This window comes from Typopeltis vanoorti, chromosome 9, assembly GCF_054136105.1.
Source record: "Typopeltis vanoorti isolate ZY-2024b chromosome 9, IOZ_Tvanoo_1.0, whole genome shotgun sequence".
Classification (NCBI taxonomy): Eukaryota; Metazoa; Arthropoda; class Arachnida; order Uropygi; family Thelyphonidae; genus Typopeltis; species Typopeltis vanoorti.
This window is the reverse complement of record NC_143557.1, coordinates 51,993,365-52,010,810: the sequence shown is the minus strand read 5'-3', so window position 1 is coordinate 52,010,810 and position 17,446 is coordinate 51,993,365. Positions and strand designations below refer to the sequence as shown.

Here is a 17,446-nt window from a genome sequence, read left to right as displayed (position 1 = left end):
GTTCAGGGGGGTCATGTGGCAATGATTGCAAATACAACTCAAAGGATAATTGCAATGCTGAAACGCTCACATGTAAAGATAAGGATGTTATTTTGCCTCTTTACAAGGCCTTGATAAGATCTCACTTGGACTATTGTGTGCAGGTCTGGTCTCATGGTTTCCATCGTGATTCTGATATATTGGAGAGTGTACAAAGGAGAGTGTTAAAATTGATATCAGGATTGCAGAATACTGAGTATGAAGACAGATTGAGAATTTGTAGACTGCAGACACTAGCAGATGGAGAAAGGGGGGGAGATATGATTGAGACTTACAAACTTCTGAAAGGGTCATACAGGATTTCTTTTAATGAAATTTTTCAATTTATGGAGGGTGGAGAAAGGAAGAGAGGGTATCCTTGGAAGCTGAGAATGAAGGCCACTAAGAAGGGGGTGAGGACTAGATTTTTCTCTCATAGGGTGGCACATGATTGGAATGGATTGCCATTGGATGTTGTGTGTGTAGTATGTGGCTTCCCTCGATGAGTCTCTGACTCCCTGGAGGTCTCTCTTAATAATAATATATTAATTATGAAATATATATATATATGTATTAAATCTTATTTAATGACTGAATTCCATGGTAATAGAAAAACAAGTAAATTTAATATAACCACACCACTAGTTTCGTCGGAATGCCGACTTTGTCAGGTGTCATAACATAAAAAGCAAATAAAAGACTGTAAGAAATATTGCACTATTACAACAACAGAGCATTAGAAACTGTAGTTATGTTTGAATTGGAGTCTGGGCTACAGTTCTGTTGTTAAGTATATGCGAGCGTATAACTTCAGGAGTTTGCCAGTGCTGAATAGCAGAGCTACGTGAGTCTGGCAGACTATAACTGATATTGCTGTTCATGTGGGAAGAGTCAAGGATTATTTCTTTTGATTCCAGGATATGATGTTCTAATTCATCATAACATTAATGAATGTTGGATCGTGAATTCCAATCTATTTGAAATTGGCGGCCTTCGTCATCGGAGTTAACTGAGAACAAGATGTGGCTGGAGAGAGCGATAGCTCTGGTTCTATTGTATGAGATGTCTCTCTAGTATTCTTCGAGACTTAGTTAGACAGACTTTTCAATTTCACCTTAATATGGTTTCCCACAGTCACATATGATTCTGTAGACACCTGGAAACTGAAGATGGTGATGATTTTCTTTGGTGTGACTTAGAATTGACTGGAGTTTAGGTAGAGTGGAGAAACACATTTTGATATTGAACCTCTTCAAAATTCTTGCCAGTTTAGGGGCAAGAGAACTGATGTAAGCTCTGGGGTTGGTAGAAACCTCAACAGTGTTTTCATGACAGTGGTACAGTAGTTTATTAATACTTTTGGAAGAGTAACCGTTATTTGTGAAGGTCCTTTTAAGATGTTTCAGTTCATTTTTGAGCTCTTCTTAGTCTGATCAAGGACCTGGCATGATGAGCGAGAGTGGATATGATGCCTAATTTTTGTGCTGGATAGTGGTGAGAGGATGCATGCAAGTATCTATCTGTGTGTGTGTGTGGGGGGGGGGTTCTGAAGATTTAGATTTTTAAAGAATCAGACAATCTGGTAAGTTTGATGGCCAGAAAGGGCAGAGAACCATTTACTTCAGGTTTAGTAGTAAATTTGCTGGATAGAAGGAGAGGTGATATGATTGAGACTTTTAAACTGTTGAGAGATGGTTACAGGGTTGACACTGGGGAGTTCTTTCGCTTGGTCGAACAGCGGGAAGAAGTGACGACAAGGGACCATCCCTGGAAGTTACGAAAGGAAACTATGAGCAAGAGAGTGAGGAGTGGTTTCTTTGCATGGAGGGTGGTTGAATCTTGGAATGCATTGCCTGATAGAGTGGTGAGAGCGAGAACGGTCAATGAGTTTAAGGAGTGGTATGATAGACTTTGTGTTTCCTAGGAGGGACCTCCCACGTTGAGTCTTGATAGACTTGTGTTTCCTAAGAAGGACCTCCCTCGATGAGTCTTTTGACTCCTTAGAGGCCTAAATAATAATAATAATAATAAATTTGATATCTGGATGAAAGTTGTTCAAATGATTTAGAAAAATGTGAAAGTTGTTTATACTGTACTCCCAAATCAGGAAAATATCATCTATATAACAGAGCCAAATTTTAGGTTTCAGTGTCGCAGAAGAAATGGCTTTTTCTTCGAAAAAAATGTTAGCTAGTATCGGAGACAGTGGACTACCCATGGCCAATCCATTACTTTGTATACAAATCTTGTTTTCAAACTTGAAGTAGCCTGAATTAATACGATGTGAAAGCAAAGAGAACTTCTTTTTTGAAATCTTGTTTCTTAGAAGAGTGAGAACATCTTAGGTGGGAACACTAGTAAAAAGTGCTACTATGTCGAAACTTGCCATGATATCTGAATTCTTGAGTTTGAGGTTTTTTATTTTGGAAACAAAGTCAGCTTAATTTTTGATGTAAGAAGAAGATTTCCCTGTGAAGACTTTCAAGGAGGTAGCGAGATATTTTGATAAGTTATATGTAGGAGAGTTAATACTTCCAACTATGGATCTTAAAGGAATATTTTCTTTCTGTATCTTTGGAAGGCCATACAATCAGGGAATGAGCAGATGAAGAGAACGTAGAGATCTATGGATATTTCTTGGTAGTTCCATGGTCATTTCAAGAGGATTATTGGTCCGATTATATATCTCTCTTGCTGGTCTCTCTCTCTAGTTGAGAGTACGTTTCTGACAGTATGTAACCTTCATATTTTTTTAAATAATTTGAACAACTTTAATCCAGGTATCAAGTTTTCCACTGAACTTGAAGTACATGGTTCTCTGCCCTTTCTAGACATCAAACTTACCAGGCTGTCTGATTCTTTAAAAATCTCAATCTTCAGAAAACCCACGCACATATATAGATATGCATTACTGCATATCTATATCATATATATATCATATATAGACACACACACACACACACACACACACACACACACACACACACACACACACACACACACACACACACACACACACACACACACACACACACACAAAATATATATTAATTACTAATGTAGGCAGGGTAGCTCACAAGATTGCTTTGTTATTGAAGAACACACTGACTAGCAGAGATAAGGGAGTTGTAATTCTTTTTTATGAAGTCTTGATATGACCACATCTGGAGTACTGTGCTCAGGTCTGGTCACCTGGGTTTCTTGGGGATGAGGAAGTGGTGGAGGGGATCCAGAGGCGAATGACCAAGATCTGTGGAATGCTCCATATAAGGATAGATTGAGGGTTTGAGGGTTTTTTTGGTTCAGAAGTTGGTTGATAGGTGAAAGTGTGGGGGGGGGGGGTTGATAAAAACATTTAAGTTACTTAAAGAATTTTCTAGTATTGATGCTGGGGAAATGTTTCAGCACTTGGCGAGATGGGGCAGAACAAGAGGTCATCCCTGGAAGTTGGATAAGCACATGGTTAGAAAGGGTGTGAGGACTAGATTTTTCAGTTGGAGAGTGGTGGATGAATGGAATGGGTTGCCTGAGTCAGTTGTGAGTGCTTTGTCTGTTAATGGTTTCAAGGAGAGCTATGATTGATATTGTGTTGATAGTTTGGGTCTCCCACAATGAGTCTTAGGACTCCATGGAGTGTCCATGCAATAATAATAGTAATAATAATAATAATAAATAGACCATGGCTGAGATGTATTTGTGTCTGCCCAAGATGAGAAATAGAAATTGATTTTGTTTATAGATCTGGGTGTTATCAAAAAGAATGGAAATAAGACAGGACTGTGCTTTGGTTGAAGATCAAAAATGTTGCATCATCCTGCTGAGGAATAGCAAAGTTTAAGCATTGATCATGGAAGATATTGAAGCTTTGAATAATTGTGCACTGTAAGCTGCATCATGCATAGCAGATGAATGAAGCGTACCATCATGAGAAGGTACAGATATATGATTTGACATCATTGAGAGAAGGATATTTATGTATAAAAGAAAGAAGTGGGTGAAAGTACAGTGTCCTGGAGTACTCCAACATTGGTGGAGAAATCTGAGAAGAGAGCACAGTCTACTATGATGTGGATGTGTAGTGAATGACCATAGGGGATGATGTGGTGATCCATTTGCAAAAAATTGAAAGCATACCATAAGATGAAAGTTCACTGAGCAGGCCTCAGTGTCAGATCTAATCGAAGTCTAGGAAATGGCAACAGAAACTTCATGAGTTACTCTAAACCTTTCTTTGACTTATGTTCAGAGGTCATTAGAGATGACTAAGAGATTGGTTATGAAACAAGAATGCAAAATCTCTATTGATGATCACTAATTAATTGATGGGTCTCCAAATATTAAAGAAGTTGGCTGTTGATAACTCTTTCTCCTTTATGTTTGAGAGGGCCAAGGCAAAAGCACTTGGACAGTAGTTTGATGACTGACTTATTTTTGGGAATGGGCTAAATATAGGTGTTTCCATATGTGGGATAGATTCCAAACAGGTAGGAAAGATGATATGGAATAAGCATTAGTTCTTGAGGAAATGTTTTGAGCACAATTAGAGGGTTGTCACCATGACCAAAAGACCTGTTAATGTCCAAATGTGTGGGATTCTTATTACTTTATATGGAGGTGGCATGCAGCAAGCTTCTTGATATTGTTGGAGGTAATTTGGTATGGTTGTTTTCAGTGGAATTGAGGAAAAGAATGCCAGGAAGTCCAATCTTTGGCGATATATTTCAGTAAGGTTTTTACTTTAAAAGGACAGTAATCTGTTTCATATGCAGTAGGAAATCAGTTTATTAGTCGCATAATTGAATGGTCGATATTGAAGGTACTGTAACATGTGTTGTACTAGAACTTATTTGACATGCTAATCCATTTAATAATTGTTTAATTGAAGGTTTAGTTATTTGGAGAGCAGATAATTGAGGAATTGCTGCATTTTAACATAAAATGGAAAACGATCAGACTTTAAAAAGAATGACAGACAACTTTTGAGTTTAGAGTTGTCCATGATAGCTGTGAATTTTTTAATTAGATGACAGTTCATGGTGATTCTGCTACAGCATTTACTGTTTTATTTTTCTGAAATAAATGAATTTTAGAGAGAATGGCATGACGGCACGGAAATGGGGATGTGAGTTCAATGTTTCAAAATGTAAGGTTTTAAAATTTGGAAAACAAAGATGGGATGCAGAATTTATGCTTAGTGAGAATATATTGTTGGAAGTAGAGGAAATAAGAGATCTGGGGGTGATAGTGAATAAGGATCTGAAATTTAGGGGACACATAGTCAAAATTGTGAAGACAACACAAAGCTTCTGGGAATGATGCAGAGGACACTGACATGTAGAAGTAGGAAGATTCTTGTTCCTTTGTATGAGGCTTTGATTAGTCCACACATGGACTATTGTGCCCAGATTTGGTCACCTGGTTTTCAGAAGGATGAAGAGATGTTGGAAAGGGTCCAAAGGCAATTGACCAAGGTAGTTTCTGACCTCTGGAATGTCGAGTATGAGGAAAGATTGAGAAGATGCAACTTGCAGAGTCTGGTGGACAGGAAGAAGAGGGGAGATATGATAGAGACCTACAAGTTGGTAAGGGGTTGTTATAGGATCAATGCTGGAAAAGTTCTACAGAAAATAGTGGGAGATCGGGGGAGAACCAGAGGTCATCCCTGCAAACTGTATAAAGGGGGTATGAGTACGGGAGTGAGAGGTAGGTTTTTTTCGTTCAGTGTTGTAAATGATTGGAATGCCTTGCCTGAGAGTGTGGTGTCCGCAAGGAGTTTGAATGTGTTCAAGGCACAGTATGATGAGCTGTGTGTGTGATGAAAGGACCTCCCAGATGAGTCTTGGGGTAATAATAATAATAATAATAATCTCACTATGTATATATTGTAGATTTGTTTATTGCTATGACCAAGTAATAGTAATATCAGATTCTGAGGAAACAAATATAGAATTACTAAGAAATCTTTATTACCTGAAGTTGACAGGAATATTAACATTTCGATTGATTTTTTTAAACTCAGCTATAGAATCTACTGAAATTAAATATTAGTAAAGAAATCTGTGTCCAAATACTAAAGAAATTTTATTATTTGCTGCCATTTCCTACCTTTCTTTGTGTTGCCAGTGATTGCAGTTAAGTTACTTGGTATCACAGGCAATTTTCATAAGCTAATAGCACAAGTTCAAAAGGGTAAACAATCTGTTTTGTTGCCATTTTTAACACTTTCATATACTGTATTCTTTTATGAAAGATAAGGGGGAAAATTATTGCAACTTTTTTAAAGATTAAGAATTGGTGCATATGATGCATAAACTGCAGTTGCCCTTAGACTATCATAGCCATTCCAAAAGGTTGTCTAGTCCTCCCCCCCACAAAAAATATTAGAGATACTTTGTCATGATATAAAGTTTTTTATGTTACCCTACCCACAAAAGACTGTAGACCTATGGTATATTTAGGACCACCAGTGAGCTGGGGATTAAGTAATCTGGAAATCCTGCCCTTGAGGAAACATGTCACTTTTTCAATGTGCTTCAGGCCTCCAGTAAGCAGGATGGTGGACTCACCCTGGGTAATGAAATTCGCTAAATCTAAATATACAAACATCTTTGCTTGCAGTAGACCAAACCAAAATGCACTCTTCAGCCAAAATGTATTTTAAATACCACTTGCACTCTTAAACCTGTTGGTTTAAGAGTGCAAGTGATATCCACTTGGTCAACTAGGCCAACATTACATTACACTCTAAATACTTTCATAGTGAAGAATCGATAGAGATGGAAACATGTGTTGGAGTAATTACTTTACTTATAATTAAGAAAATAACACTCAATGTTTCGACTTCTGTATTGAGGTCATTATCAGGTAAACATACATATGCACAGAACACAAGCTACATGACACTACACAAAAGTAAGATAAATTTGAATCCTTTGTTAATCATTTACACTAGCATGACCTCTGGTGAAAATAAATAATAATAAAAAAAAATCTCTCTAAATAAATAAAAATAAAGTTTTGTATTGGAACTACATTAAACACATTTCTACAGTTCTCTTATATTAAGGTTTTTTCGTGTTAGTGTCATCATGTTCTGGATGCTATATAGGTTGCAGACGTGTCCTCTATAGCCTTTATAGTATCATGATGGCAGAACTCCAACACAAGAAAACTTTAATATGAGGACCTTCATATCACATTATGATCAGTTATGAATTTCTTTCCTTCAGTTTCAGATTATCAGATTGGAAATCTTTTGAATAACATCAAGCTGCCTGTTTGGAAGTTCTCCTCCTCCACTTCAAGGATTAGGCATTTGCCTGTTCCAGCTTCACTGGTCTTCCGCTCTCTCTCTCTCCCTTTGGTCTATATCTATCCACCTCTTTTGGTATCTGATATCTTGCCATCCTAAATAGATGTTCTTTCCATTTCTCTCTATATTCCTTGATCTTTTCATTTATGTTATAAATATCTAGTTCTTTTCTGATGTCTTAATTTTAGTTGCGTTTCTCATCTTGTTTTTTTTATTCAGTGTCCACAGTCTTCCACAGATTTTCTGAAATTTCTTTATTTTTTTTTTATTTATATCTTTATTTTTTATATATGTTATTATGTAGCCTAAATAATTAAACTGTCATCTGTTCTATTATTTTATTTTCTATAATTATTTTTGATCTAACATGATCCCAACCTTTAATAGCTGTGACTTTTTTTTTTTTTTTTTTTTTTGTGAAATTTTTAAATTGTATTGTTGGCTTATTTTGTTTCATTCGTAAACTGATTTTTGAAGGTCATCTTCATTGTCTTGTAATATAATCTGATCATCTGCATACTGCATTGTACTGATACAAATTCTTCTGGTTAACTGGATACCTTGTTTTACTGTTACTTTTCCATATTTTAATAATCTGATCAATATATATTGAATAGAGTTGGAAAAAAGCTACCTCCCTTTCTGACAACACCCTGATTTATTTCAATCTCTTCTGTAATTTCAAACTGTAATTGTATTTTTGTATCATTTTATAAACTTTGTATAGCTTGTACCAAATTTAATAGATATCCTTGTTTTTTTTTCATTGTATTCATAGTTTTTCTCTATGTATTTTATCAAAAGCTTTCTCATAATCTATAAAGACCATGTGAGTCTTTAAATTAAATTCTCATCTTTTTTCAAAAATTTGTTTTAGTGCATAAATATTGTCTTTACATGATCTTCCATGTCTGAAACCATTTTGTTCTTCTGAGAGTAGAGTGTTTGCAATATTTCTAAGTCTTTTATTTAGGATTTTACCGTAAATTTTGTAACCTGTATTTAATAAACTTGTTCCTCTGTAGTTTCCACAATCATCTCTGTCTCCTTCCTTAAATATAGATATAACTTTAGCTTTTAACCAGTCTGATGGAACCTCACATTTCCTCCAACAGTTATTTACTAATTTTAAGAATCTGTGATGTAAATAATCTTAAAATTAGTAAATAACTGTTGGAGGAATGTGAGGTTTCTTGTTTCCTTTGTATGTTTTTGGAGTGATTTGTATGCCATTTGTTTTTCTTTTATTGTGTTTTCTATATCTGTGTTTCCAATTTTTAATGTTTTTCTTTTTAATATTTTATTTTAATTTCCGAGTACTTCAGAGGCTGCTTTATGGATTATCTTTATTAAAGTTTTCCATTTTCTACTATATCTTAGGTGTCCACTGATTTTGGCTCCTTTTAGGTAATCTGTTAATCTTGATATAGCATGCTAATGCTTTCTTCTTGTAATAGATATACTTTGTATACTTGTTCTATTTCTTGTTTTGTTTTTATTTACTTTCTTTCTCCATTTTGCTAGTATTTCAGTTTTGGAGATTACTAAATAATGATCTGAAAAAATTTCACTTCCTGTTTAAACATGTACATCTCTCACACATGGGGTTAGATTCTGATTAGTAATGATATAATCAGTTATAGATCTTGTTCTTCTTCCATTCGCATTAGATGAGGGAAAGGCATATACTGCCATTTTCTTAGACTTAGCGAAAGCATTTCACAGGGTGCCACATGATAAGCTGATATTTAAGTTGCAGCACATGGGTATGGATGTCAGATTGGTCAACTGGATTCGGGATTGGCTGTCCGATAGGTATCAGAGAGTTGTGTATGGTGGGACAGTTTCAAGGAGGCAGAGGGTTACAAGTGGGGTCCCACAGGGCTCAGTACTGGGACCTATATTGTTTAACCTTTATATCAATGACATTGTCAGTGGATTGCAAGTGGATATTAAGTTGTTTGCAGATGATGCGAAGCTGGGAAGGTTTATTAGTAATAGTGCAGATGCGGCAGCCCTGCAAGAGGATTTGAATAAGCTAGATAGATGGCCAAATGAATGGGGGTGTCAGTTTAATGCAGCAAAATGTAAGGTCTTGAGGTTTGGTAAACATCGATGGGATGCTGCATACTCTATGGGATGGGTTATACTGGAGGAAGTAGGGGAGACGAGATCTAGGGTTAATGATTGATAGAAACCTGAAATTTAGGGGACATATTGCAAAGGTGGTGAAGGTAACACAGAGGATTGCTGCAATAATGAGAAGGACACTGACCTGCAGAGATAAAAGGGTTATCATTCCATTGTATAAGTCTCTGATCAGACCACACTTAGACTATTGTTCTTAGATTTGGTCCACAAGATTTGAAGGGGATAAATTAACTGTGGAAAGGGTACAAAGGCGGATAACAAAGATGGTTTCAGGACTGTATCATGTTAGTTATGAGGATCGGCTGAGGGAATGTGAACTGCAGAGTTTGGTGGATAGAAAAAGGAGAGGTGATATGATTGAGACTTTTAAACTGTTGAGAGATGGTTACAGGGTTGGCACTGGGGAGTTCTTTCGCTTGGTTGAATAGCGAGAAGGAGTGATGACAAGAGGCCATCCCTGGAAGTTACGAAAGGAAACTGTTTGCAAGAGGGTGAGGAGTGGTTTCTTTGCATGGAGGGTGGTTGAACCATGGAATGTATTGCCTGATGGAGTGGTGAGAGCGAGAACGGTCAATGAGTTTAAGGAGTGGTATGATAGACTTTGTGTTTCTCAGGGGGGGACCTCCCCTCGATGACTCTTGATAGACTTTGTGTTTCTTAGGAAGGACCTCCCATGATGAGTCTTTTGACTCCATGGAGGCCTGAATAATAATAATAATATTTATTTATATATTTTTTATTTTTTAAAAAAAGTTTTGGTTATTTTAAAATTATTGAAAGTACAGAAGTCTAATAGTTCTTGCCATTGTTATTCATGCAAATCTCTCCATATTTTCCTAAGACATTTGGGATTGGATTATTTCCAACTCTAGCATTAAGATCTCCTGCTATTAATATATATAGTCATTTTTATTACATTTATTTAACTGTTTTTGTAGTTCCTCATTAAATTGTTCAAAATCCTCTTTCCTACCTTCTTCACAGGCATATACTCCTATGATGTTTAAATAGCTTCTATTTTTAATTTAACTGTTATAAGTTGATCATTTACAAAATTATACTTTCTTATTCTTTTTTTTCCCATTTATTATTGATCAAAATGGCCACACCACTAGAAACTCTGATGTTGGTTCACTCCACTATATAGCCTAGTAAAACCATCTGTAACTTTCGTTCCCTTTAATTTCTTTTTTGTTTTTGTTATCAGTGTTTCTGTTAATATCATGAAAATTACTATAAATGTACTTGTTTAACTCACTTCAGATAAAAAAGTAAATACCCATGTTGTTTTGGGCCTGAAATATACAAATTATATGATTTCTCATACTGATGCAATGAAAATTACATTTGACATTTTTATTAAATTGACTAGTCTGCCAGATTGCAGGTGTGTTTGGTTTGTTTGATTTTAAGTAATGTTGATAGAAATAGTTTATGTAAATATTCCTTATTTATGTCGAAAGTTATTTCCATTCTGTTGAAATAACTTTTTCCCATGAATATACTTATTAAAATCTTGTATTTAGATGGCCAGTTACCATTGCTGCCTTGTCTGTTTTGATTCTTGTTTGTCTAATTCTTCTGTGGGGAGTAATTCGACATTCTCGTTGCCTTCTTATCTTGTAAGTACAGCTTTTATTGAACATGATAATATTTGATTATATATTTATTCATTATTTTTTATTAGTAGAGTTATTATTCTATATAATACTTTATTAGAATTTGAACATTGCTTCTTTTAACTGACTGACATTCTAGTTTCAGAAATCATCAGGCTCTGATATGATTACATGCACAGGTCATTAGTTCTGTACCTGTATACAAATTATATGTTGTTTTTTGGTTTAGCACCTCAAATTTTTAATTTTAGGCTTGGTGAATATATCTTAGCCATCTTCAGTGATCATATAGTTAAATCAGAATTTATCAAGAAAAGCAAAACACATGACTTGAATTTCATGAAAGAGGAGTTTTAATCATCATAATGAAATCCATGTGATTTATTCATGTAAAATGTATTATACCAGTCTTTAATCAACTGTTGGATCAGATATTTTTTTTTAAAGTATATCAATCCCATAAATATTATGCAAATCTTGTAGCAAATTAGTGCTGTGTTGTATTGGTATGAGGTTTAGGAAAAAGAAGGAATATGTTGATATGATCCATCTGTTCCTTATCCCACTCTCCTAACTGTTTGTTAAATTTCATTAAATGCTATCTTATATTCCTTTTTACTTTTTTTCCTCCCTCTGTATAAAATTAACTGGTTTCCACCATATCTGCTTTACTAGTTTTGCTATTTCCAAATTTAATTATTTTCTTTACAAAAAATTACATAGAAGTGTGTGTGTGTGTATACACACGTGCACGCACGCACGCATGCACGCACACACACACACACACACACACACACACACACACACACACACACACACACACACACACAGGTTTCCATAAATTAAGGAACAAAGAGAAAAATCATGATAATTGAAATAATGTATAGGATGAATTTTTATGCAATTCGGTGAAAAGCAGTATACTATGAGACACAAAAAAAAAGACACTCACAAAAATGGATACTTGAAGATAATGGTTGAAAACAAGAAGGCAAAATGAGATTGCCATGGCACCTCAATAAGGAATGTAGTCACCTTTCACAGCGATATGGTGACAACAATGTTTCATACTGTTTATAATTGTGTCCAGGGTTCAGTTGGTAATGACAACCATTGCACATGCAAAGCTCTCCTAAGTCTCCTCAAGGTTTTGGGGGAAAGGATTGAGAGTAGCAAGACGTGTCTATCTTGAGCATCCCAGACTTGCTCAGTAGGATCAAGAGACTTGGCTGGCCAGTTCACACATATAATAGTCTCTTCTTTGAAGATATTGGTCCATGCGTTGTGCTCGATAAGGAGGAGCATTATTGTCTTGTAGGATAAATTCTTGCCTATCACACCCACATATGGATGAACATATGAATCCAGGACCTCTTCTCTGTTAGTTGCAGCATTCATGGTTCTGCAAAGAAGTACATACAGGTTGGTGCATCCACCGAACAAGATACCTCCCCAAACCATCACACTACCTCCACCATAAATTTTATTATATGGAAGGTGGGGAGAGAACATGGGGGAAACATCCATTGAAGTCAAGTTTGTTTATAGTCAAAAAAAAAAAAAAAAAAAAAGGGGGACAAGAGCTAGGTTTTTCTTTCACAAAGTAGTGAGTGAGTGGAATAGTTTGCCTTTAGGAGTAGTGAGTTCATCTAGCATGAATGAATTTAAGGGAAGGTATGACAGCTGGTTTGGGTGATTTATAGCCTATCTCGATGAGTTCCTTGACTCCCTGGAGGTCTCAGATAATAATAATAAATATCCCTTTCAGAGATATTCAAGGGATGATAACATGTCCCTGGTTCTCTTTAAATCAGAACATGCCTGGTATCATTTTGTAGAGCAAATCAGGATTTATCTGTGAACAATACTGACCCATTGGCCTTGAGTTCAATTAACAAGAAACCTGGCCTATTTCAAACATTCTCTCCTGTAGCACGGGGATAGGGCATGCAGACTACCAGTTGCCTAGCATACAGACCACCTTTGTGAAGCCTTCTTTGCACAGTAGAAGCAGATACCAGTGTTCCTGTAGCTGACACAAGGTGAGATCAAAGCTAATTTAGGGAGCACTCCTGTTTCAGTGAACAGATAATGCCTTCCTTTACTTTATCTCCAGATAAAGATTCTGTTTGTGACTGTTGGAATTGCCTCCACTTCTGTGGACAATGGAATGACTCACATGCAACCACCTGACTTTAGCCAGCCTCTAATAATCTTATGATGGCTTACCATCTGAATTCATCAATTAAAAGGTGTCTTGTAGCTAATCCAAGAATTTTAATCATGTAATGTCTTTTTCTCACTCCACACTCAAAATTGAAAACCACTCAAAAAAATGCCTGTGTTTATGGTATGGCTCATTTGCATAAAACACCGACAGCATCTCCTTCATTTGTATACAGTAACCAAACTCATTGTCACTTTTTATATAATGTACCTGACTTTCATATGCCCTCCCCCCTGTTCCCTGAGTTATTGCACTTTTCTCTTTGTCCCTTAATTTATGTAAACCAGTGTGTGTGTGTGTGTGTGTGTGTGTGTGTGTGTGTGTACATACATACATACATACATACATATATATATATATATATATATATATATATATATATATATATATATATATATATATATATATATATATGTAATAAGTAAAATATAATTCAAGAATTAACATGTAATTATTAGAAATGTAATATTATTGTAATATTAACATGTAATATTAAAAATTTTATATGTATTATGTATGTATATGTTGTGTACCATATTTGTATATCAGATTCAAAAGACATTACAGTAACCTTTTTTTTTTTTAAATGTTACTCCCATTCATGAAAAGTTGTGCACCTATAGTACATTAATATCATGAATAAACTCGAGATTTTTTTCTATTTTTATTAATAGAAAAAATTTATATGTTTTGTATTTTTTAAATTTATTTTTGACATAATCTAGAAATCTTCCTTCTAAGACAAAAAAAAAATAGATCATTTTCAAGTCACTTCAGGTTTCCAGTAACTCAAGCAGTGGTCCCCCTCACACAGGCAGTGAAATTCATCTCCCACCTAAAGACAGTCACAAATATAAATGCCTACAGCTGGATTCAAACCCCAACTTGTTAGAGAACAGATACTAACTACTCAGCCAGCCAGGCTAGCAAATTATGCTGGTTCTTTACCTGCATAGATTATGTGATCTTAAATAAATCTACTTCAGTTCTTCAAATCTTTATCCACAAACATCCTTTATTCTACTTGACGACTGATGTCATCAATTACAGCAGTGATATTTGCTTTCATTTGCTGGAGTGTGCATGGTTTATTGGCATAGACCTTTTCCTTCAACATACACCATAAGAAGATGTCTGGGGGACTGAGATCTGGAGACCTTGGTGACCATATTCCTTTGGAGATTATGCGATCTTCAAAGAAGCTGGTTACAACTGACATAGACCTTTTGGGCATGTGCCAGGTTGCCTCGTCTTGCTGGAAGTAGCCACATCGTAACTCATTGTTATCCAACTGATTAACAAATGTGTTGATGATTTCACAGTATACATCTGTGTTCACTGTCGTTTCGAAGAATATGGGCCCTATGACATGGTGCACGACACTCCAATCTTGAGGTCATGCAGTGAATGTTCATGAATCATTTGTGGATTTGCTTCAGCTCACAAGCCTGTATTCTGCAAATTGATGTACCTGTACCCAGACAAGTGGAATCACACTTCGTCTGAGGAAAATGCTATGAACAGGATGTCATCGTTTTCAGCCGCAAAGGTCTGAAACCAGTTGCAATATGACACCCTTTTTTGCAAAATCAGGCCCCTGCAGTTACTGCACTATGGACTCTCGATACAGTTGAATGTTCCCTTTTTTTTGCTGCTCTGTGGCAAGTCACAACGTGTTTGTTGTCTCCAGTTTTTTCACCATCTTGTATCGCACTTTTTGATAGTGCTGCAACATTAAACTGTTTTCTGAAATTCAAGCACGTAACCTTGAATGAATTTCTGCTCAATGGTGTAGATGTTTACTGCACTGAGACTGGCCACGAACTGAGCTTATAAGGGTGTGGAGAACTCAACATCAGAAGTTGGTAATGCGGCGCCACACAGGCGAGACATATCAGAGCCATGTTACATTTAAACACGTCTCTATCGATGTTGGTAGTCCTGCAGTTTTTTATTGTTTATATATTATGTCTGTAATGAACGATAACTTAGGGCCTCCGATGAGTGAAACACCCTGTAGAATAAAGCATAATTTAATACAGTACAGTCAACACTCTTCTTCTTCCTGTGGTTTTGGTAGGCTCTTACTATCCCATATGTTTCCAAGCACCTTGGACTTGTAAACATTATTCCAGGATAGGTTCATCTTCAGTAATATGTATATCTATGTGTGTGTGTGTGTGTGTGTGTGTGTGTGTGTGTGTGTGTGTGTGTGTGTGTGTGTGTAAAATTCCAACTCAGTAGCATCTAGAAGAAGAACAACAAAAAATCTTATATGAAAAGAATGGAAGATAGGAACCATCTATATACAGAGTACCGACTGAAAGGAAATAGAACTTGCAGAAAAACTGGAAAAATAATATATGGACATATTTGGCATTACTGAGACAAAGATAACAAAAACAGGTACAAGCTTACTAAATACAAAACTTAAGTATAGATCCTATTCAATACAAAATGTATCCTACTAAATACAAAACTTAAGTATAGGTCATATTCCATGTCATATATTTGGGCAATAACAAACAAGGACAGGAAGGAAGGAATAATAATCGTATTCAATGCCAAATATGAAGATAAACTTCTAAATGAGAAGGCAGTTTCAAGTAGAGTTATGTGGCAAACTTCAAATTGGTGAAATGGACAATGAAAGGTATCTGTGCCTATGGTTGCACAGACAGTTTCTCCTAAGGAAGAAGTGGAGCAATTTTTTTTTTATGCCATTAGAGTAGTCAGCTGACATAAAGAAAATGCAAAAAGTGGTCCTTGTTGGAGACCCACCAGGCATGACGGAAATGATGGAAAACTTTGGAGAGAGAGAGAGAAGGCCAAGGCTAATAATAATGTAATTATCTGCTGATTTCTGATTTCTAATTTCTGATCAGAATACAGACTAGTCATTACTAACACTGGGTTCCAACACATAACGATGTGTACAAATTTATGTGGAGAGAAGATACAAGAAATAAAAGCCTCATTGACTGTGTTGTGGATATTGATATCTTCATGCTGGTTCAGTATACAGGAATGTACAGAGAATCTAAAATTGTAAGTGACCATCACTTAGTTTTAAGTAGGATAAAAATCAATAATATCACACTGAAAAGAACTGTATGGGAAAGTTTTAAAAATAATTAAAATTTAACAACTTCCCCAGGTAAACTGTACACTCAACTATACGAACATTATTAAAGATAAATATCAAACAGCTCTTAACTTTTAATTAAATTAGTTAAACTAATTAAACCCAGCCATCATTCAAGTTTGATTTCTGACAAAAGTAATAACAGATTTTTGTTGTGATTTCAATCGGTCGTGTGCCAGCCATTTGAGCAATCAGTTGTGAAGTGAGGAGTGATTTCTGACGTTCTGACCCCATGCATGTAACTATGTAACAAAAAAAAAAAGGTACAACTAATTAAGGGTTAAACATGAAGTAATCCGTGGAATCTCAGTGGCAAGCTCTCAAGAAAACATGATTCATTCAGCTAGGGAGGCATGTAGTGAAGTTGCCTGTAAGAATAGAAAAATAATAAGAACACTGTGGTGAACACTTTGTTATTGTTGATAGTGATGTTTTCTCCCTGGTGCAGGACACCAGAGTGTACAAAGGATTTGAAATTGGAAGTGATCATTATTGAGTTTTGAGCAGGATAAAATTGCATTTCATATTGAAAAGAATAACATGTAAGAAAGTTTTAAAGTGAATAAAAGTTGAGCAGCTCTCAGATGTGAACTGTAGACTAAAATACACAAAGATTATTGAAGAAAAAATGAAAGAGTTTGAGTACAGGAATCAAACCTTGGAGATTCAGTGGCAAGCCTTGAAGAAAACATTGATTGATTCTGCCAAAGAGGCATGTAGTGAGGTTGTCTGCAAGGATAAAAAAATCAGAACTCCATGGTGGACAAAGGAAGTTAAAGAGGCAGTGAAGGAAAAGAAGAAAGCATATCAAAAGTTCCTGGCAAATAAGTCAGCTTGTGCTCTTAGAGAATACAGAGACAAATGTAAGAAAGCGAAACACTGTGTAAAACTAGCTAAACAAAAGTCATGGGAGGACTTTGGCAATAGAAAATAAATATCAAGAAGGGGGTAAGATATTCTGGAGGTTGTTGAAG

At 35.7% G+C, this 17,446-nt stretch overlaps 1 protein-coding gene across 5 annotated transcripts in view; it reads left to right on the top strand.

Moving 5' to 3' along the window:
- The window catches only part of tty (tweety), a 423,622-nt gene that overhangs the window by 267,224 nt on the left and 138,952 nt on the right, over window positions 1-17,446 (top strand). For all 5 annotated transcript variants that reach the window (XM_090398011.1, XM_090398010.1, XM_090398012.1 and 2 more), the window contains exon 6: window positions 11,008-11,103. In XM_090398011.1, coding sequence (XP_090254137.1) covers window positions 11,008-11,103 — 96 coding nt within the window. The remainder of the gene's footprint in view (window positions 1-11,007; window positions 11,104-17,446) is intronic.